The sequence below is a fragment of the Borostomias antarcticus genome (assembly GCF_949987555.1).
Source record: "Borostomias antarcticus genome assembly, chromosome: 14".
In the NCBI taxonomy this organism is placed as follows: domain Eukaryota; kingdom Metazoa; phylum Chordata; class Actinopteri; order Stomiiformes; family Stomiidae; genus Borostomias; species Borostomias antarcticus.
In genome coordinates this window covers 12,524,397-12,548,396 of record NC_140247.1, presented here as the reverse complement: position 1 = coordinate 12,548,396, position 24,000 = coordinate 12,524,397, and the positions used below count along the sequence as shown (strand labels likewise).

The 24,000-nt window shown below is 47.7% G+C and overlaps 1 protein-coding gene across 1 annotated transcript in view; it reads right to left on the bottom strand.

Annotated features, from left to right (window-relative positions):
- Nucleotides 1–24,000, bottom strand: part of tmem104 (transmembrane protein 104) — a gene marked incomplete at its 3' end in the record, with an annotated part of 64,045 nt that overhangs the window by 14,037 nt on the left and 26,008 nt on the right. Inside the window, exon 9 of the mRNA XM_084448999.1 lies at nt 5,041–5,134. Within this exon, the coding sequence (XP_084305125.1) occupies nt 5,041–5,134 (94 nt within the window). The remainder of the gene's footprint in view (nt 1–5,040; nt 5,135–24,000) is intronic.

The following is a 24,000-nucleotide window of genomic DNA, read 5'->3' as shown; positions in this document are numbered from 1 at the left end:
CAGACCCAACCTCACTACTGACCAGGACACCACAGACCCAAACTCACTACTGACCAGGACACCACAGACCCAACCTCACTACTGACCAGGACACCACAGACCCAACCTCACTACTGACCAGGACACCACAGACCCAACCTCACTACTGACCAGGACACCACAGACCCAACCTCACTACTGACCAGGACACCACAGACCCAACCTCACTACTGACCAGGACACCACAGACCCAACCTCACTACTGACCAGGACACCACAGACCCAACCTCACTACTGACCAGGACACCACAGACCCAACCTCACTACTGACCAGGACACCACAGACCCAACCTCACTACTGACCAGGACACCACAGACCCAACCTCACTACTGACCAGGACACCACAGACCCAACCTCACTACTGACCAGGACACCACAGACCCAACCTCACTACTGACCAGGACACCACAGACCCACCTCGAGGACATCCACACCAGAAGATGCAAGACCAAGGCCAACAGGATCCTGAAAGACCCCAGCCACCCAGGACATGGACTGTTCTCTCTGCTACGCTCAGTGAAGAGATACCCCCACCCCCCCCCCCCTGATTTTATTTATTATAGCTATAGCATGTACATAACTGCCCCCCAGGCTATTTTTTTAGGTATTTATTATTCATATCCATATATACAGTACCATGTACATAATGCATCCAGACTTTATCTATCCATTCCCAGTTTAATTTTATACTAATTATTGTATGTTTGTATTGTATGTTAAATTTCTAATTTGTAACTGAGTGTTAGAGTTCAGAGTTCATCTGTAGCATTATCTTGGAGTCGGCAGCAAAATTTCACTATGACTGTACACCGTACAATACATGACGAATAAAAGGAATCTTGAGGTGAGAGGAGGGGGAGGAGGAGCAAGAAAGGAGAGAGGAGAGAGGAGGAGAAGAGGACAGGGGGAGTGGAGGAGAGAGGAGAAGAAGAGGAGAGGACAGGGGGAGTGGAGGAGACAGGAGGAGAAGAGGAGAGGACAGGGGGAGTGGAGGAGAGAGGAGAGGACAGGGGGAGTGGAGGAGAAGAGGAGAGGAGAGGGGGAGTGGAGGAGAGAGGAGAGGACAGGGGGAGTGGAGGAGAGAGGAGGAGAAGGGGAGAGGACAGGGGGAGTGGAGGAGAGAGGAGGAGAAGAGGAGAGGACAGGGGGAGTGGAGGAAAGAGGAGAGGACAGGGGGAGTGGAGGAGAGAGTAGGAGAAGAGAAGAGGACAGGGGGAGTGGAGGAGAGAGGACGAGAAGAGGAGAGGACAGGGGGAGTGGAGGAGAGAGGAGGAGAAGGGGAGAGGACAGGGGGAGTGGAGGAGAGAGGAGAGGACAGGGGGAGTGGAGGAGAGAGGAGGAGAAGAGGAGAGGACAGGGGGAGTGGAGGAGAGAGGAGAGGACAGGGGGAGTGGAGGAGAGAGTAGGAGAAGAGAAGAGGACAGGGGGAGTGGAGGAGAGAGGACGAGAAGAGGAGAGGACAGGGGGAGTGGAGGAGACAGGAGGGCCGGTGTCAGGAAGCGAAGGATCCCTCCTCCACGCGTCCGTGATCTAATGGGTATTGAGCCCAGGGACCCAGACAGCATCCTTTACACCCGGACGACAACCTTCCATTAGAGCAGGACGGCAACCTTGAAGCCTGAGCGCGTGAGCAGGTCGGCCGCCGCGTCGTCGTTTGCGTCCTTATGAGTGACCGAGCGGTCCGACGGCCGTCAAACTAAGACCGATCCTCCTCTCTCTCCGTGTCTCCATGTGTCCGGCTCCCCGGTCAGCGCCGACCGTAAGCAGCGTTCAGTTCAGGTGTGACGAGGGACGATGTCGACGGTGACGGTTCCCCACTCTCTTAGCGGTTGTTCCTTGAGCGTGATTGGCGGGTTCAGTTAACGGCGGAGGGCGGAGCTCTTCCTCCTCTCTCTCCCCCTCTCTCTCTCTCCCTCTCTTTCTCTCTGTCCCCATCTCTTTCCCTCTCTCTCTGTCCCCCTCTCTTCCCCCCTCTCTCTCTCCCCCTCTTTCTCTCTGTCCCCCTCTCTTTCCCTCTCTCTCTCCCCCTCTTTCTCTCTGTCCCCCTCTCTTTCCCTCTCTCTCTCTCCCCCTCTTTCTCTCTGTCCCCCTCCCTGTCCCTCGCTCTCCGAACCACCTCTGCTGCGCGGACCTGCTGTGCGCCGGGCCCCGAGTCCAGTCATGCATGATGTTATTTTCTCTCTAATGCGGGAGAAAAAATGAAGGATTTGGCTCATTTCACACCACCTCTCTCCCACTCTGGCTCCCCCCCCTCTCTCTCTCTCTCTCCCGCCCTCCCCCTCTCCTCCCTCTCTCTCTCTCTCTCCACCTCCCCTCCCTCCATCTCTAGGTTCTGGTGACGATAACCGGGTCCTTCAGGAAAGCGTGGTGCCATCTTTCCCGCACTTAAGAACAGCACCCACGAGACGCCCACCCTCCTCTCTCCATCCCTCCCTAACTAGGGACTCGGAGGAGAGGAGTGGGTGATTAATACTCCTTTAACGAGGAGGAGGAGCGGGGGGGGGGGGGGGGTCTCAATTTGTTCCCTTTCACGCTCACCACTCAATAACAATTAAAGGGAGTGGCTCTTAGCCCTGGTCTCTCCACCTCCCTCCTTCCCTCCCTCACCTCCTTCTCTCTCTCCTTCCCTCTCTCCCCCCAGGAGTACAGTCCACTACAGTTGTTCCTCCTTCTGTTCTCTGTGGGACTGGCCGGCTGACACACACACACACACACACACACACACACACACACACACACACACACACACACACACACACACACACACACACACACACACACACACACACACACACACACGGTGGCTGACCCCGACCCTCCCTCCAGACTGTTCTGTACTTAGCCCTGCCTCGGCTGGGCCGCCCCTACGCCCGGCAGGGAGCCGTGGATGACCGAAGACACCGCGGGGGGGGATCCCCGTCCACACGGTCCGGCTGGCTGGCTGACTGTCTGTCTGTGTCTGTCTGTCTGTCTGCCTTCCTGTCTGTCTGGCTAGCTGACTCTCTGTCCATCTGTCTGTCTGTCTGTCTGGCTGTCTGCCTTTTGTTTTACAAAAATACTAACGGAAAGTACTATTTCCATCAGCACTACTATTAAATCTATGAATATATTTGAATTTAGAGAGAATGGTGAACGCTTACAAATCCAGCCTCATAAGGTCATACCATGAAAATGTGGTGCAGAATTCCAGAGTAGCGGCCCACATTAATGTTCTCTGACCCGTTGAGGTCTGGTTTCGCTGTCTCATGAATATGAATGCTGCTGTTTATGGTAATGTCTGGTGTTTAATTAAGATGCAGAACAGTGGACAGGAAACAGATACACTCCTGTGTGAAACAGCATCGTAGGTGTAACCTGATTATTCTGAACATGATCCAGCAAATAAGAGTGTTTTAGACGAGGACATGAAAGACCAGCTTACAAAGCTGAGTTCAGATACATAAGGGATACACATGCAAACATGAGGCCACTAGCACACACATGCAGGCGTGCGCGCACACGGCCATGCAAACACACACACACACACACACACACGCGCACACACGCGCACACACGCACACACACACACACACACAAACACACAGTCATGCAACGACACATAATATAAACTACCTTCAGACAACAGGACTACATCAGAGGAATGTATTGAATAGCTTTGTCTGTGTAGCATAGCACCTAGCCACACACACACACCTAGAGTAGCTCCTAGCTACCAAGCTGACACATACACACACCCCTCTCCTCCCCACCTCGCCTGTCCTCTCCACCTCTCTGCTCTCCTCTCACAGCGATGGCGGTCATATTTCAGTTGTAATGCTGCTACTGGCACATACAGGGCAAACACTGCTCTCTCTTCCTGGCTTAGTCCATGGTCTCATCACGACACCCCAAACACCCTGCCAACTCCTAATGCTCTACAAGAAACGGCTACATCAATAACGGGTGTGTGTGTGTGTGTCTGTTTGACAGAGAGCTGTGTGTTTCTTCTTTGGCTGGACATTCCAAAGCTCTGTACACTAATTGCTCAGATACGTCTCTCCGAGCATAATCGCTCCCTCGGGGACGCGGGCCCGGCGTGGCCCGGAGCCGTCAGACTGACACAGCACCAGCGCGGCACGATGCCATTAGGAGTCTGGACACCGACCGTCCACTCCCCCCTGACCGGCTTCTCCTCCTAAATCTGAAGGCCACAATCTTACAGCGCTCTCTGGACACTGGTGTGTGTGTGTGTTTGTGTGTGTGTGTGTGTGTGTGTGTGTGTGGCAGGCCATCTATCCTCCCTGTGAGTCGGATCCAGACTTCAGAGCAGGCGGGACACAGAAAAGCCATTTTGAATCATTATCAGGGTTCCATAGTGAGGTCTGGCAAGGAGACACGGCTAATCAATCACAGATGATAGAGGGAGTGGATGGACGAGGGGTGGAGCTTAAATCCCAACAATGCTTTGTGGACCGCCAAAAAGGGGACATTTTGTGTTGTTGTGGTTGTGGGTGTGTTTGTGCATGTATGTGTGTGTGCGTGTGTGTGTGTGTGTGTGTGCCAGGAGTGCCGTGATTCAGTGGGGTTGTGATGTTATTCCAGCTGTGTGTCTGGGACAGGAGGTTTATTCTGTTCTGTGTGTGCGTGTCTGTGTGTGTGTGTGTGAGTGTGTGTGAGAGAGAGTGTGCATGTGTGTGTGTGTGTGTGAGAGCATGTGCGTGTCCATGTGTATGTGTGTGTGTGTATTCTGGTCCATGGGTCCGTGAGTGACGGTCCAATCAGGCTTTGGACATACTGTCAGCCCCGTCAGAATAACATATGGAGGTAGATGGAGGGAGACAAGGAGAGAGGAAGGGAGAGAGAGGGAGGGAGGGCCAGAGGGAGAGAGAAGGAGGGAGAGAGAGAGAGGGAGGGAGGGAGAGAGAAAGAGGGAGGGAGAGAGAGGCTAGAAGGAAGAAAGAGGGAGAGGGGGAAGGAGGGAGGGGAAGAGAGAGAGGGAGAGGAGGTGAAGGAGTCCTTACCTATCCAGCGCATAACAGAAGTGAGGATCTGGAGGTACTTGGTCTTCTGGGCGTTGAAGAAGGTGAACGGTCCAAGCGTCAGAGTGAATACGCTCTACAGAGAGAAAGACATCATCATCAATCACCTGCTGAAAAACCTCTACCACATCCATATTTTACAGATCAGTGTGCGTGTGCATGTGTGTGTGTGTTGTGAGCAAATATATACACTTCACAAAGCCCTCATGACCACATACATAAGATCTTCAACTTTTCTAAAATGCAGGCACCACAGTAAGGTCAAACATCTGGGTCAAGGTCAAACATCTGGGTCAAGGTCACCACGGGTGACCGGTTCTCCCTTCCTGGATGGACAGCCTTCACCCTAGCGGTCAGACCAGACCAGACCTAGACCCCGAAGAGAACTTACGACCTACACTAGACCAGAGCAGAGCAGAGCAGAGCAGAGCAGACCAGACCAGACCAGAACAGACCCAGACCAAGAACAGACCTAACCTAGACTCAGACCAAACCAAGACCAGAACTAACCTAGACCCAGACCCAGACCAGAACAGACCTAACCTAGACCCAGACCAGACCAGACCAGACCAGACCAGACCAGACCAGACCAGACCTAACCTAACCTAACCTAGACCCAGACCAGACCTAGAACACATCAGAACAGACCAGATCTAGACCAGATCATCCAGGACACACCCACCCTCCCTCGCTCCTCCCCTCTTCTCTCCCTCCCCTCATCTGTTCATCTATGACATCACACCTCCAGCTGGGACCCTTTCCAAAACCTGAGCTTGAACAGAACCAGAGATCTGGAGGCTGTGACACCTGCAATCTCCCTCTCTCCCTTGTTTCCCTTCTCCTTCTACTTCTCCCTCCTTCTCCCACCGCCCCCTTTCTCCATCCCTCTCTCAATCCCTCCCTCTGCCCCCCCCTCTCCACTCCTCTTCCCTCTCTCTGACAGGCTGGCTTCTGAGGGCGGAGTTTGAGTGACGGCCGATCTCACAGCCACAACTCTGCTGTCTCGTCATCTGGACCCTGCAAGGGCTGAGGGCTGAACACACACACACACGCACGCACACACGCACACACACAATCTCACTCACTCACAGACACGCACGCACGCACGCACACACACACACACACACACACACTGAGGAAGAGAGGAAGAGAGCGGGGCAGTATTTCAGAGCAGAGCGAGTGGCCTAGGTGAGCAGTGAGGTGAGCAGATCCGGAGGGGGTGCAGCCCGTATCAGGCCACCCTCCTGGGGACGGTCTGCTGCCTTCCATCCATCCATCCATCTCTCTCTCTCTCTCTCTCTCTCTCTCTGCCTTGTCATCTCGCTGTTTCTATCTCTCTCTCGCTCTGCCTCTCTCCCTCTCCCCCGTCTTCCCTCCTTCTATCTCTGTTTCTCTCTCTAGACCCCACCCCTCTCTTTCTCCCTCTACACCATCCTTCTGTTCGGGGTGATGGAGCAGCCGTCTACCTGCCACTGCGGATCCTAACAAGACATAATGGCAGCCATCTCTGTGTTGGTCTGCCGGTGCCTGTCGGAAAATGAAAGGTCCTTAAAGAGGTCTAACTGAGCATGCCGCTGCTGAAGACCCAGATATGGTCTGATATGATGGTTCCTGCGGGAGACTGAACACTCAATTGTCACACTATACTGTACTGTACACTGCATAAAGTGTGTGTGTGTATATATATACAGTATGTACAGTATGTATGTATAGATAGATAGATACACACACATATATATATATATATATACATATACATATACATATACATACACATACACATACACATACACATACACATACACATACACACACACACATTTAGGGTCAAAAGCTTAAATACACTTGTAAAGAATATGCATGTCATGGCAATCTTGAGTTTCAAATAATTCATTCAATTCAATTCAATTCAATAAGTCATATTTCTGTGATTGGGTGATTGGAGCACATACTTCTTTGTGACAAAAAAAAAAAATCATTAAGTTTAGTTTTCATTATTTCATTAAGTTTACTTATGAATTTATTAGGGGTCTTCTGAAAATTTGACCAAATCTGCTGGGTCAAAAATATACATACATGTACAGCCATGCTAATACTTGGTTACATGTCCCTTGGCCGTTTTCACCTCAATTAGGCACTTTTGGAAGCCATCCACAAGCTTCTGGTTGAATCTTTGACCACTTCTCTTGACAGAATCGGTGCAGTTCAGCTAAATTTGTTGGCTTTCTGATATGGACTTGTTTCTTCAGCACTGTCCACTTGTTGTCGTTGGGGTCTAGTCAGGACTTTGGGAAGACCATTCTAGAACCTTGTGTGTTTGGGGGTCATTGTTGTGGGGGGAACACCCAACTGCGCCCGAGACCTAACCTTCTGGCTGATGATTTTAGGTTATCCTGAAGAATTTGGAGGTAATCCTTCTTCCTCGTTATTCCATTGACTCTCTGTAAAGCACCAGTTGCATTGGCAGCAAAACAGGCCCAGAGCACAACACTACCACCACCATGCTTGACCGTAGGCATGGTGTTCTTGGTGTTAAAGACCTCACCTTGTCTATTTCTGGTCATTGTGGCCAAAAAGCTCAATTTTTGACTTTTTCATCTAATCACAAAACTTTCCTCTAGAAGGCCTTTTCTTTGTCCATTTGATCAGCAGCAAACTTCAGTCGTGCCTTAAGGTGCCTCTTCTGGAACAAGGGCTTCCTTCTGGCACGGCAGCCTCTCAGCCCCTGGCGATGGAAAACACGCTGGACAGTGGACACTGACACCTGTGTTCCAGCAGCTTCTAATTCATTGCAGACCTTGCTGATAGCTTGCGTTTTGCACTTTATACTAACAAACAATTGTATGCACAGTTGATCTTGGGACCTCTAGCTACTTTGAAATGGCTCCAAATAGGGATGAGACGGTATGGATTTTTGCATTACAGTACAGTGCGGTATCTAGTTACACGGTACGGTTTACGGTATTTCACGGTATACAATACATATATTTCACCTCCCCAACACACATAAAAAAAACAAGTATTTTACTTTGAAGGAAAACAGCTTCATTGCTGAGTTCTAGAGCCCTACAGTGCAACACATGGAAAATACACACTAATATAGTTAAGCTTAGTTTATAAATAGCAAGCTTATATTAAATTACAAAATTAACTGTTGCAAGCAACTTGAAATGTGAAGTTTCAGCAGCGCATTATTGTGTTATACCGTAAACGTAATACCGTAAACACAGGGAATGTCACGGTTCTAATACCGTGGACATTTTATACCGCGGTTCACGGTTTTACAGTATACCGTCTCATCCCTAGTTCCAAGTGACTTTCCTGACTTGTTCAAGTCAATGATCGGCTTTTTCAGATCTGTGCTGAGCTCCTTGACTTTCCCATTGTAACGTTTGTGGCTGAGTCTAATGATTATACAAAATGAGCCCTATTTAAATGGTCTCAGAGAACAAAATTGATAATTCATGTTGCTGTAGGTTTATTTTTGACCCAGCAGATTTGGTCACATTTTCAGCAGACCTATAATAAATTTATAAAGGAACCAAACTTCATGATTTCATTTTTTTCGTGACAAAGAAGTATGTGCTCCAATCACTCTATCACAGAAAAATAAGAGTCGTAGAAATTATTGGAAAATAATATATATATATATATATATATATATATATACACACACACACACACACACACACACGCATACACACATACACACACACACATATCATATCACAGGTCTGGTCTCTCCACTGTCATAGCTGGAGGTCTGGTCTCTCCCCAGTATGGAAAATGGTAGCTTTGTTGAAGGTGAGAGACTGATGTGGTTGTTAGGGCTTAGAAAAGGAGAGGGAGAGAGGGATAGGGAGAGAGAGAGGGTGGTGGAGAGGGAGAGAGAGAGAGAGAATGTGGTGTGGGAGGAGAGGGCGAGAGAGATGGATAAATGAAAAGGAGGAGGAGGAGGAGGAGGAGAGGATGAGTGTGTTGTTAGGAGGAGGGGGAGGAGATGAGTGTGTGTTGTTAGGAGGAGGGGGAGGAGGTGTTGTAGATGGGAGCCTGACGCTACAGCGTAGTAATGTAGTTCGACTGGAGGGCGATCACAACAGAGGGAACCAGCAAGTAGAGCGAGGAGTGGAGGGTGTGTGTGTGTGTGTGTGGGCCTGGCTGACAAATCCCTCCCTTCACTGTACTCAGAGCCACCAGGCAGCACACATGAATCACAAGCCTCAAACCAATTACCACACACACACACACACACACACACACACACACGCGCACACACACACGCACACGCACACTCACATGCCCATATGAAGACTCTTCCCTCCAGACCCAACACAACTAGAGCAGAGCAAACACACAAATCATACATAACAAAAGCACAGAATGCAAACAGCTGGAATTCATTGACAACGTGTATCAGCTGATGAGAGGACACGTCAGACGTCTCTCTATTGTGTCTTCTCTCTGTATGGTAGAAGAGCTATGGAGTGAGAGCAGACCTTTCATCTCAGAGGGAGAGAGACAGGTGGAGAAATAGAGAGAGAGGGGGATGGAAGGGGAGGTGGAGAGAGAGAGAGAGTGTACGAGGTAAGGTACGAGGGACAGAGAGCAAGGAAAGCAGAAGAAAGTAAAAGAAAGACAAGTGAGAGAGAGAGTGAGAGAGACATTGGAGGCACTGCTACAGAGGATAACATGCTTCTATTCTCTCCTCAGATCACTGACTACACACTAGGGCTGAGTCTGACTACTACAGGGATGAGTCTGACTACCACAGGGCTGAGTCTGACTACTACAGGGATGAGTCTGACTACTACAGGGCTGAGTCTGACTACTACAGGGATGAGTCTGACAACCACAGGGCTGAGTCTGACTACCACCGGGATGAGTCTGACTACTACAGGGATGAGAATGATAGAATGATAATAGGGTCTAGTAGTGATAGAATGATAATAGGGTCTAGTAGTGATAGAATGATAATAGGGTCTAGTAGTGATAGAATGATAATAGGGTCTAGTAGTGATAGAATGATAATAGGGTCTAGTAGTAGTGATAGAATGATAATAGGGTCTAGTAGTGATAGAATGATAATAGGGTCTAGTAGTGATAGAATGATAATAGGGTCTAGTAGTAGTGATAGAATGATAATAGGGTCTAGTAGTAGTGATAGAATGATAATAGGGTCTAGTAGTAGTGATAGAATGATATGGTCTAGTAGTGATAGAATGATAATATGGTCTAGTAGTGATAGAATGATAATAGGGTCTAGTAGTGATAGAATGATAATAGGGTCTAGTAGTGATAGAATTATAATAGGGTCTAGTAGTGATAGAATGATAATAGGGTCTAGTAGTAGTGATACCAGTAAAGTAGTAAACCCATAATCGATCTTCAAAATGTAGATGTGATTAGTAGGCTGCCTGAAAGCAGCACGCATCACACAGCCTCCCGAGTCCCGCCCCTTTTCTAATCACGCCAAAACACATTACGTTAGGATTTAATCTTTTCAACATGGCCAAAAAACAGCAAAAGACTTCATCTACGGTACTGTATCAATCTATCTAGGTGGCAAGGAAATACCTTACTTCCTTAAAATCTGAGCGCGTCTTCTCGGCAGCCAGCAGGTAACATTGTAAACAAGCACTGTTACTATTAAGTGGACCAGCACTATAGGCTATTCCTCTTGTTTGGTTTTCAGTTTGCTATGATATAGGCCTAAAAGGACCCTGTTTTGCATTAAATGTCACCCATGTTGACTTTTTATTAACGTTAATTAATCCTGTGAACACAGACGGACACGAAAATTCCATTGGTGATTGTTCATGACAATAGGCAGCGAGCGCCCTCTTGTGGTTAGAAGTGGTTCCATTGTATGCATCATTTTCAATGCAAAATTATATAATACCAATATTCAAATATATTTGATTTTCAGAAAATATTTAAGAGAGAAAGTCAAATATATAATTTCAGTTGACAGCCCTAATCTGGGGGGAAAAAATCAGCAATTCACAAGTGAATTTCCTTTCTAAAACAAGTGACTAAGACCATAATCTAGTGTTGAAAGCGAAGTGCATGAATAGCCAACTAAAAATACAATAGATGCTTAAGAGGGAGGAACCTGGTAGTACTTCCTGAAGAGGTTTTGAGCCTGTGGCGAAAGATGGGCAGCGACTGTGCTGTCCTGACTCAGCCAATTCACCACATGCAGTACTTCCTCAGAGGGCCGGGTAGATATCTCAAATTAATTAGATTAATTCACGGTTTGGGTTTTCAACGATGTGAAAAATGCCTAAATCACAAAATCGAGATTTAGTGCTTCCTCTGCTGTCACAGTCACTCAAACGCCAGCGCCAGCAACTCTCTCGGGGCACATTTCACAATTGAGGTTTTGTCCCCCCCCACACTTTTTCCTCATCCATATGATATCTTGTTATGCCTGCCTCTCTGCCGATCGCTCAGCTGTTTGCCGGTCGCGTTGACGAGAGCAGTTTCTCTGACTGCAAGGTTACCATCAAAACCTGGTATGGGTTTTCCGAGGTGGAGATTCTCACGCAACGAAAGCGGAATGGATTCATTTGGAGATGTGACTCGTCTCTGTAGCAGTTCTCCTTTTTGGGCCATTTTCATTAGCCTACCGTGTAGTGGGCCATCTACTGTAGGCCTACAGAAATTGATGACAGTCTACATGAATGACACACGCCTACTCTAATGCCACTAAATGTTCCCACTGCATATTCCTTCTCAGACTAAAAGGTCAGTCTTATAAAGGAAAGTATTTTTGAATCACCTCGAGTGCATGTAAACAGGGACAAAAAATAGATTAAACTCGTGAATCGTCCGTAACACTGAAAAAATTAGAGATTTCATATTTTGCCCACAGCGCCCAGCCCTACTTCCTCGAAAAAATTTGAGGACATAAAAATGTTGAGGACGGCTTTGGGAATCTCATGAGTGAGTCATCTATCCCAAGATTCCTTAAGACACTTAACACTCCATCCTGCTGCTTTCATTATCCAGCCACACTGAACTCACTCAACACAGTTTAACAATGTTTCACTGTTAAACTGCATAAACCAGATACACTGAACACAGTTAACATGTTCCACTGTTAAACTGCATAATCCAGACACACAGAACTCAGTTAACACGTTCCACTGTTAAACTGCATCAGCCTAAAGGAGGATATTTTTTGAAAGATTAAATTCTGATATTTACTGTACCAGTAATGATCCACTCTGCTACAGTAAGAATAATTATAGTTATCTCTTTATTTACTACAGGCAATGTTCTGAAGGCAATGTTCCTCTGCCGGAACGTTCCACTGTCAAGTGTGCGTTAAGTTAAATTCCCCTGAGCTGCTGCCATGGGTAGTAGGTCGTAATTATGAAAGCGGACTTCCCGTCTAAACACAGGCTGCTGATTGGCTGACTTTTAAACACGGTGGCGTTCTGGTCTTCCAGTGAGCCCTGGGGACAGTTTGACCAGAGGGCGTAGATTATTACCTTGTTAAGATTATTACCTTGTTCAAATCATCAGTGTCTAATGACAGTGTTGGCCTCCCTCTACTCTGCTTTCCACATTTCATCCCTCTCTCCCTGTCCTCCTCTACTCTGCTCCCCCTCTCCCCTCTCCTCCCCCTCTCCTCCTCCTTCCTCCTCTCCTGCTAAGTACTGCCCATCCCCACTATTCAGTGATCTCTCATGTGAAATGGGACTAAGCTATTAATACCAGGCTGTTCAGGCACAGACACCCATGGGCCACACACACACACACACACACAAACACACACACCCACGCACACACCCACGCACACACACACACACCCACGCACACAAACGTGTACACAGACGTATGCAAACGCACGCACACAGCCTATTCAGAACTATCAAGGATACTCAGAGAGAGGGAGAGAGGGAGCGAGAAAGAGAGAGAGAGAGAGGGAGGGAGAGAGAGAGAGAGGGAGAGAGAAAGAGCGAGAGGGAGGGAGGGAAGGAGAGAGAGAGAGACGGAGGGAGAGAGAGAGGGAGGGAAGGAGAGAGAGAGACGGAGGGAGAGAGAGAGAGGGAGGGAAGGAGAGAGAGACGGAGGGAGAGAGAGAGAAGGAGAGAGAGAGGGAGAGAGGGAGGGAGAGAGAGAGAGAGCTGCCGTCCTGCCAACAGACTGAGGGCACAGGAAACAAAGGGCAGACCAGGAGAAGAGCGAGAGATTCATCTGCACCCGCAGAAGACTGACTGGCTCGGAGAGCCCCATGCATTTATTCATTTAATTCCATGTTGTTCCAAGTAGCTGCTGTGATTTCTTCATCCCTCTTTCTCCTTCCTTCTCTCTCGTTCTCTCTCTCCCTCTCGGCGTTGTCTCTGGTAGATTGGCGGTTTGGTGCATGCGGGTGGTTTCGCACCTTACAGAACAGATCGACGGGGAGAACAAATTCTGGCAGTGGGAAACTGGCGCCGAGCCGATAAGGGAGAGTTTTGTCTCTCTAGTCCTGCGCCTCTAGCTTTCTGTCTCTGGCTCTCTTCACCTCTCCTGCTCACTCGTCTCTCCATCACCCTCTCTTCCCCTCTCTCTCCCTCTCTCCCCTCTCCCTCTCTCTCTCCGGTAGAGTGGGCTCAGCGGTAGAGCGGGTCGTCCGACGATTGTAGGGTCGGCGGTTTGAATCCCGCCTCCGCCTGTCCACGTGTTGAAGTGTCCTTGGGCGAGACACTGAGGCCCCGAACTGCTCCCAATGAGCAGGCTAGCACCTTGCATGGCAGCTGCCACCAGCTGTGTGAATGTGTGTGTGAATGGGAGGCCATTGTAAAGCACTTTGGATAAAAGTGCTATATAAGTCCATTTACCATTTACCCTCCATCTCTCTTCGAAGGTGAAGTGATGGTTTTATTCTCTGGAGTGATAAAGTGGATGACGGTAGACGTCCTAGTTTGTGAGGACAGTGACACACACACACACGCACGCACACACACGCACACACACACACTGACATTCAACTACGACCTGCACCCCCCCACACACACACAGACATTCAACTATGCCCCCCCCCCCCACGCACACACACACCACCCACTAATTCTCAAAAAGACACATTCCCTTCCCCTATCTCCTCCCTCCCATGTCTCTTTCCTACTCCTCTCCTCCCCCCTCCACACACACACACACACACACACACACACACTTCAAACAGCCTCTGGTCCCCCCCCCCCCCCCCCACGGTCCTGTCCTAGTGAGATCCCCAGTGGACAGCAGCAGCCGCAGCGCGCTAAGGGACAGGTCCTGGACCAGCTCTGAGCTCCGTACCTGGACACCGACTCAGTATCCTCCCCTCTCCCCTGGGTCACAACAGAGGAGCTTCAGAGAGGAGAGAGAACTGGAGAGAGAGAAATAGAGAGAGAGAGAAATGGAGAGACAGAGAGGGGGGGATGGAGATGGAGAGAGAGAGAGAGGAAGAGACAAAGAGGGAGAGGGAGGGAGAGCGAGATGGAGAGAGAGCTGGACCGCGCAGCGCCCTGTGACGCGTCCCGAAACGCACACTGGTGACGGACGGTCCCGATGGGATTCTCACCCCGTGTAGGCGGACCACTCAGCTACTTCTATTGCTCTCTCTCTCTCCCTCTTTCTCTCTCTCCCCCTTCTCACGCAATAGCCTACGCCCCTACTTCACTAATCAGTGTTTAGGCTACTACCAGGCTACTAGCCCTATTAGCCCACCGCTCCAGGAAGCAAAGTTCACGCTCTCGAGTGCTGATTAAATCTAGGCAAAGCAAAACGCACAGCCATAACACTGGTAATTAATCACAAAAGACCTACCTTATATCATAACCAAAACTCATTTAATCCACTTCATTTTGGAATCAACTTTCAACAAATACTCAAGATCTCCATTTTCCATGTTCATTGATGCTAGCTAGATAGCTAAAGTGGGTCATGTGATTGACAGGTGACATGAATGACGGGACAGTCATGCAAGTTTTGATTGGATAAACTGTACCAATGTTAAAATGTCAATGGAGATTCCAATGTAAGCACTTTGAGAACTTACCCTACGCCCACTTTTAAGCATTTTGTCAAATTACAGATTAGGTTACATTTCGACTGATGACATTTTTCACGGTGTTGTATGTGTGGGCTAATTTGATGGTTGATTTTTCATTCGGTCTTGATTTCCGTAAGCCAGAATCATTTTACCTGGCCTACAATGTTAAGTGAATGACGAGCTAGTAAGACCGGTGTAAACGAACCGTAACGTGGACTGTATTTTCATGAGGACTGTAGGGGGCGACCGAGCACTACCAAAACGCTAAACATGGATGAAAATGAAGCGATATGGCAGAATACAAGACGCATTTGAGTCAAAAACAGTCTGAAAGTCGATTTCCGTGCCTTCTTTCACTGAAAGAAAAAGTGAAAAAACAAGGATTTGTATGGGTAAACCAGGCTTACCCTGGCTTATAGGAGCAATTGCCACTGGGTCAGAGTGCCCCCCTCATCCCCTGGCCAGATCGGATGCGGAGGAGGGGGGTCAGACGACAGGGCGGAAAGCCTGTTCCGCCGTTTAGGGATGAGCTGCCAGTCTATGCCAGGGTTTCACCTCTCGACAAAAAGAAAAACACTTAAGATCTGCAAACCTGTACACATTTTGCGCAGTAGGTACTACATTAAAAAATTTGGATTAAATTTTAATCTGTTCACCCTCGAAATATAATTGGGAGCATTTGTATGAGTGCACATAATTGTTCTGGTGCGACCTAGAAAATTCACCAGAATGCAGGAAATTAAGCTTTTGATGCCCAAAATTTCCATGGGGAGGACCCCCAGACCCTGCCCTTTACTGTAAGGTACCACCTCTGCCTTATTCTGACCCAGGAAATGGAGGTGGAGATAGAGACCTGCCCCAGGGTCCAGACCAGAGGGGGTGGTGTGGGGGGGTTGGCAGAGAAGACCTGCCCCAGGGTCAGGGGTAATCTGCAGTCTTCATGGTGTTAATCTGCAGTCTACATTGTGTTAATATGCAGTCCTCGTGGTGTTAACAGTCTTCTTGGTGTTAATCTGCAGTCTTTATGGTGTTAATCTGCAGTCTTTGTGGTGTTAATCTGCCGTTTTAATGGTGTTAATTGTAATGATTGTAATGATTCTCATTGTAAAAATTCTCAAATCACAGTATTACACACATCATGGCGGAGGCGAAAAGACCGAAGAGGAACATCACAGAAAAAGGCAAGAAAAAGAGAAAGAGGCCAAACCAGAAGCCAAACTACAATTAATATTGGATTGGCTTTTACTTGGCGGGAGCTTCGCATGAATGAAAGGCTGCAAGACTGCCTAATATTAGCTGGCTTGCTATGTCTTATGTTGAAATTGCTTGATGTTTGGCTGTATTAGCTGTGAATGTATGAGGATGCATGTAATCTAGCTAGATAGGGCTATGTTCCCTAGCTAAGCTGCTGGTAGTGTATTTACTTTTTAGATTGATTGCTAGCCAGTAAGTGAGCCGGCGAAGTGTAATGAAACGAGACTGACGCCACCCTGGCCTATTTTGTAACTTAGCTAGCCTAATGTTAGCGGGCTAGCTATCTCTTATGTTAGAATTGCTTGATGGCTGTATTAGCTGTGAATGTATGAGGAGGATGCTATCTAGCTAGCCTCTTTTATAACTTCAGTTAGCCTAAGATTGCTAGCTATCTCTTATGTTGTTAAGATTTGCTTGACGTTTGGCTATGTTAGCTGTGAATATCTGAGGATAAATGCTAGTGACTACATTGTGTGTGTTAAGATGACGTTTGTTAAGATGACGTTTGTTAACTAGTGTAACTTAGTTGAGTTAGAGTTGGTGATCTGAAAAAGTGTTGACAGTTGTGAGATTTTGTTGAATTGAGTTCAGTTTTGTTAGCCAACATCCTTGCAGCGCAATTTGCTAGCCACAACAGGATTGTCAGGAGCCATGAAGTGCAGCATTGTATGATTTGTGAGCATTTACCGTCCGTTTTGAATTCAAACTATCGTGTTTGTTTTATTATCCGTTCTGGTTTGGGGCCCTATATTTCTGTCGCTCATGCTCACACTTTGTTGACATTGACAAGTGCTGGCTCCAGGCTGGTTCTAGCCGGATCTAACTGAGTGTTACTCCGCCTGCAGACTCACAGACAGAAATATACGTTCCATGTACTGAGGCAGAAGAACTCTTCACTATGCTGGAAGCCAAGTTTGAAGCCACCAGTGTTTGGCGAGACACACATACACAAACACGCACACACATACGCCCCTAGTGTTTAACGAGACACACATACACAAGCACACACATAAAGTAAGTAAACTAAAAACTTTATTTCTATAGCGCTCTTCACAGCGCGAGTGCAGAGTGCTTCACAGTGGAGATAAATACACTCCTATGAGACGATACGATGAGAAGCACCAGATTGTCAGTGTGTAAGGAAACACACTTTCACACTCTGTCTCACACACACACAACACACATCTTCAGAGGAACAATGTTCAACCCTAACCCTGCCTCAAACTACAGGCTTTTATCCCCCCTTGGAAAAAGCAACTGCACTAAACACTCTTAAATGGCCGAGAGGGATGTGAAGCCAGGGCTCCATTCAAATTCATCTAACAGAGGCGAACGTCGCCAACATGTTTTCTCCAAACAGTCACATTTGAACGGCTTTTAATGAACGTTCAAAATAGTTCACATAAACGCAACAATCCCCATCTGGGAGCACATCTCCAGTAAGCCTGGGTCCATTGTGATCCTCGTTCCGTTACTGGCGAACTACCTCTCCAGACTGTTAGCTTCTGTTAGCAAACGTTAGCGGCGAACACAAAGCTAACGGAAAATAGTTTGCTAACGTTCGCTGAATTTGAACGCACCCCTGGACACACACAGGATACTATATTTATATTTTTCCTAGTATTTGTGTGTGTGTGTGTGTGTGTGTGTGTGCGAGAGAGAGAGAGAGAGAGAGAGAGAGAGAGAGAGAGAGAGTGTTTGGGGGACAAAGCTTCATGCTGGGCCCAGCATGTGTGTGTGAGTGTGGGTGTGTGTGTGTGTGTGTGTGTGTGTGTGTGTGACAGACAGACACCCCAGAAATAAGGCACACACACACTCTCTCTCTCTCTCTCTCTCTCGCGCACACACGCACGCACCTATCCCTGTGGTCAGAATCAGGCAGAATGAAAGATGAATAAATAAAGAATATAGAGAGAGAGAGATAGAGAGGGGGGGGGGGATCTTGGACGGGAGAGAAGTCTTCAGCAGGTCAGCCATGCAGGCTAAGAGGAGGACAGGTTGGCGCCTAGTCACCCCCTCTCTCTCTCCCTCTCCCTCTCCAACTCTCTTACTCCCTCCCTCTATCCTCATCTCTGACTCCCCCTCTCCTTCTGTCCATCTCCAACCCTCCCCCTCTGTCAAAGAAAGGAGCGTCTGAGCCGGCCTGACAGACGTATCTTGTTCTGAGAGAGGAGTGAAGCAGCCTGACATACAGGCATCCCTGTGGTCCTCCAGGTGTTAGACATGTCCCAGAGAAGCTCCATGACACTCACACTCACACCAAACCGCTTATCCTAGCCGCTGTCAAAACAAGACAGGCTAAAGGTACAGTCCGCCGAAAATACTCAATACCAGACTACACTCACATGAATGGTGTCTCATACTTACTAGGAACACTGTCACTAAAGGATGTTACGTCAATACTCAGTTACATTACTGAGAAACTTGGTAGCAGTTTTGTATGCTTATGCATATATTTTCATAATTTTGACTGTATTGAGTTAATCCTTCATTCAATACATTATCAACACATACTGTAGTAGCAGTAACTGATCTGGAGGGAGAGGGGGAGGGATTGCACAGATAGGAAGAGACTATAAACTCAGAGAGATGTTAACAGACTGGGAAAACAACAAAAAGCACAAAAAGCACCCTAGATTAACTACTACAACCACTAGGCCTAGATTAACCACCATAACGACAAGATTAATTACCAACACCACCAGATTAACCACCAACACCACCAGATTAACCACCAACACCACCAGAGTCACCACCAATACCACTAGATTAATTACCAACACCACCAGATTAACCACCAAAACCACTAGATTAACCAACAACACCACAAAATCAATCACCCAACACCACAGATTAATCACCAAACACCACCAGATTACTACAGTACATGTGCATCTCCGAAAATTAGAATATTGTGGAAAATTCATTATTTTCCGTAATTTAATTCACAAAGTGAAACTTTCATATATTATAGATTCATTACACATAGTGAAATATTTCAAGGCTGACTGCCTCCATGCCTCGCTCCACGTTGATGCAGTAATTTGTGCAAAAGGAGCCCTCAGAATTGAGTGTATAAATGAACATACTGTAAAGTCATAAAGATTAAAACAAAAAAGGCTTGGCATATTTAACTTTGTGTAATGGATCTAGAATACATGAAAAGTTCACTGATTGAATTAAATCCTGACCACAATAACTCTCTCTCTCTCTCTCTCTCTCTCTCTCTCTCTCTCTCTCTCTCTCTCTCTCTCTCTCTCTCTCTCTCTCTCTCTCTCTCTCTCTCTCTCTCTCTCTCTCTCTCTCTCTCTCTCTCTCTCTCTCTCTCTCTCTCTCTCTCTCTCTCTCTCACACACACACACACACACACAAACACACACTTTCTCTCTTTGGTCATTCTCATTAAGGAAATCAATTATCCAGTAGAACAACCACGCAGAGAGAGCAGCCTGCCAGATCCGGAAGCTACGGTTCGAGTCTTTATTACTGACCGACTAGAGAGTAAAGACCTAGAAAAACACACACACATGCCAGATACTGTAGCGCACACACACACACACACACACACACACACATGCACACACACCTCCTCTAGCTCGTGTAATAAAGGAGGCCTATTACAGCCGGTAGAAATAACAAGCTGAAGAGCACAGGTGAGATTTATCACCAACAGGGGACAGATCTGGATAGGAAACCAGGAACTAACTCCCTGATATATAGGAGCGCAGTGGAGGAGGAGAGATTGGGGGGCATAGGAGGAGGAGGAGGAGGAGGGGCGGAGGAGGAGGAGAACGGGCGGCGAGGAGGGGGAGCAAGAGGAGTGAGGGGAGAGAGGCCGAGAGAAGGAGGAGGTGAGATGCACAGTGGAGGAGGGGCGAGGTGTAGAGGCAGGGGGAGAGAATGGTATGGTACAGGTATAGAGGTATGGTATAGTACAGTACTATGGTATGGTACAGGTATAGAGGTATGGTATAGTACAGTACTATAGTATGGTACAGGTATAGGTTACAGGTATAGTATAGTACAGTCAGGTATAGTATAGTACAGTACTATGGTATGGTACAGGTATAGAGGTATGGTATAGTACAGTACTATAGTATGGTACAGGTATAGGTTACATGTATAGTATAGTACAGTCAGGTATAGTATAGTACAGTACTATGGTATGGTACAGGTATAGAGGTATGGTATAGTACAGTACTATGGTATGGTACAGGTATAGGTTACAGGTATAGTATAGTACAGTCAGGTATAGTATAGTACAGTACTATGGTATGGTACAGGTATAGAGGTATGGTATAGTACAGTACTATAGTATGGTACAGGTATAGAGGTATGGTATAGTACAGTACTATGGTATGGTACAGGTATAGAGGTATGGTATAGTACAGTACTATGGTATGGTACAGGTGTAGGTTACAGGTATAGTCTAGTACAGTCAGGTATAGTATAGTACAGTACTATAGTATGGTACAGGTATAGAGGTATGGTATAGTACAGTACTATAGTATGGTACAGGACACCATCCCACTAAATGTCTCCTCTGATGATAACAGAGCTCATGAGAAGCAGGGTGATAAATCAGCCACCTCCACACCGCGCCACGACAGTCTGGGGCCAGGAGAGACACACCACCACATGAAGAAGAGAAACATTCCTCTATACGGTAGTCTACACACAGCGGAGGGGGGGGGGTGTATGTCTAAGAAGGACATGTGATGACCTCACAGACGTCCTGCTCAATGACAAAAGAGGATGAGGTCAGTCTGACCAGCGATGCGAACACACACGCGCGCACACCTACACACACACCTACACACACACCTCCAAACCATGCAATCAGCTCAAGGTCAACGAAAGAGGTAAGATCTAATATGTCTCCTAGACCCTGTGTGCGTGTGCGTGTTTTGTGGTGTGCGTGCGTGTGTGTGTGTGTGTGTGCCTGTGTGTGCTTGAATGAGAGTCTGCTTCAGAGGTATATTTCATGAGAATCACGTTTGTTAGCCTTCTGCTCCCTCCCAGGGGGAGAGACCATTACATCACTCTGCTCTGTCCTTGTACCTGATAAGACACACACACACACACACACACGTGTAGAAACAAACACACACACATGTAGACACACACACACACGTAGACACAAACACACACACACACACATACACACACACACGTGTAGACACACAAACACACACACGTGTGGACACACACACACACACACACACACACAAACACACACACACACACACACACACACTCACGCTGGGCCCAGCATGAATCTTTGTCTCCCAAACACAGGACAAACCACTGCTACCCTGCGGTTTCAAGAAAACAGCGACATAAATCTGCTTTACCTCAGCCTCTGACTAATGAGAAGTAATCCAGTCAGCTAGAGCCAGCACCTGAACACTGATACTAGAACCAGCACCTGAACACTGATACCAGAGCCAGCACCTGAACACTGATACCAGAGCCAGCACCTGAACACTGATACTAGAACCAGCACCTGAACACTGATACCAGAGCCAGCACCTGAACACTGATACCAGAGCCAGCACCTGAACACTGATACCAGAGCCAGCACCTGAACACTGATACTAGAACCAGCACCTGAACACTGATACCAGAGCCAGCACCTGAACACTGATACCAGAGCCAGCACCTGAACACTGATACCAGAGCCAGCACCTGAACACTGATACTAGAACCAGCACCTGAACACTGATACCAGAGCCAGCACCTGAACACTGATACCAGAGGCAGCACCTGAACACTGATACCAGAGCCAGCACCTGAACACTGATACCAGAGCCAGCACCTGAACACTGATACTAGAACCAGCACCTGCACTGTGCTCATCTCGAGAGAAAGAAAGAAAGAAAAAGAAGAAAAGAAAGAAAGAAAGAAAGAAAGAAAGAAAGAAAGGAAGGATGATTCATTCCTTTGAGAAAGAACCAGAAAGCGTGATGAGACAGAGAGAGACCAGGAGTGATGTTGAGGAGAGTGGTTCTAGCCCTGATGCTGTGCAGTGACAGCTGCAGGGTTGATGACGGCGTGGGCTGCAGCACAGAGCTGCTAACTAACACACGCACGCACACACACCAAAATCCACTGGAGCAAAACTGGTCAGACAAGAGCAAAATCCAACCATGATACACAGAACAGACTTGCCAGTGTGTGTGGGTGTGTGTGTGTGTGTGTGTGTATGTAGCTGTGATTGTGATACATGGATGTCAACCTGAATGATGTGAAGGCCCCGTTATGTTGTGCTACAGTAAATGGCTGCTACCATTGACTACTCTCCCGTGTGAACCCCATGTCAACCCTGGTGTAGGAATCCAGTGTCAACCCTGTTGTAGGAACCCTATGTCAACCCTGTTGTAGGAACCCTACGTCAATCCTGTTGTAGGAACCCTATGTCAACCCTGTTGTAGGAACCCTACGTCAATCCTGTTGTAGGAACCCTATGTCAACCCTGTTGTAGGAACCCTATGTCAACCCTGTTGTAGGAACCCTACGTCAATCCTGTTGTAGGAACCCTATGTCAACCCTGTTGTAGGAACCCTATGTCAACCCTGTTGTAGGAACCCTATGTCAACCCTGTTGTAGGAACCCTATGTCAAACCTGTTGTAGGAACCCTATGTCAACCCTGTTGTAGGAACCCTATGTCAACCCTGTTGTAGGAACCCTATGTCAACCCTGTTGTAGGAACCCTATGTCAAACCTGTTGTAGGAACCCTATGTCAACCCTGTTGTAGGAACCCTATGTCAACCCTGTTGTAGGAACCCTATGTCAACCCTGTTGTAGGAACCCTATGTCAACCCTGTTGTAGGAACCCTATGTCAAACCTGTTGTAGGAACCCTATGTCAACCCTGTTGTAGGAACCCTATGTCAACCCTGTTGTAGGAACCCTATGTCAAACCTGTTGTAGGAACCCTATGTCAAACCTGTTGTAGGAACCCTATGTCAACCCTGTTGTAGGAACCCTATGTCAACCCTGTTGTAGGAACCCTATGTCAAACCTGTTGTAGGAACCCTATGTCAACCCTGTTGTAGGAACCCTATGTCAACCCTGTTGTAGTAAACCTATGGAGTCCTAGTGCCCTGCCGGCCTGAAGCTACCATCTCCTGCTCTGTGTTGGAGAGGAGAGAATATGCCCCTTGTGACTCCTAGCTCCAACACTGTGTGTGTGTGAGAGTGTGTGAGTGTGTGTGTGTGTGTGTGTGGTGGCTCCCCTCGTGTGGTCCCCAGCTCTCAACAGCTCTCCCTGCTGAGATAATCTCCATTAAACCATCTGCACTGTCATCTCCCTGCACACACACACACACACACACACACACACACACACACACACACACACACACACACACACACACACACACACACACACACACACACACACACACACACACACACACAAAATCTAGGGTACCTCTCTATTCACTGTCACCTCACTACGCAGATGCAAACACAGAGCACCCTCTCTACACGCTGAAAACACAGTGACTGCTTGTGTGTATGTGTGTGTGTGTGTATATATATATATATGTGTGTGTGTGTGCGTGCATGTAGACTAGTATGCAAAAGGATGGTTACGGGGTTCTCATGTCCGTCTTCGTCAGGGACAGACAGCATTAGCGATCTGTTCTTCTGCGTGTTT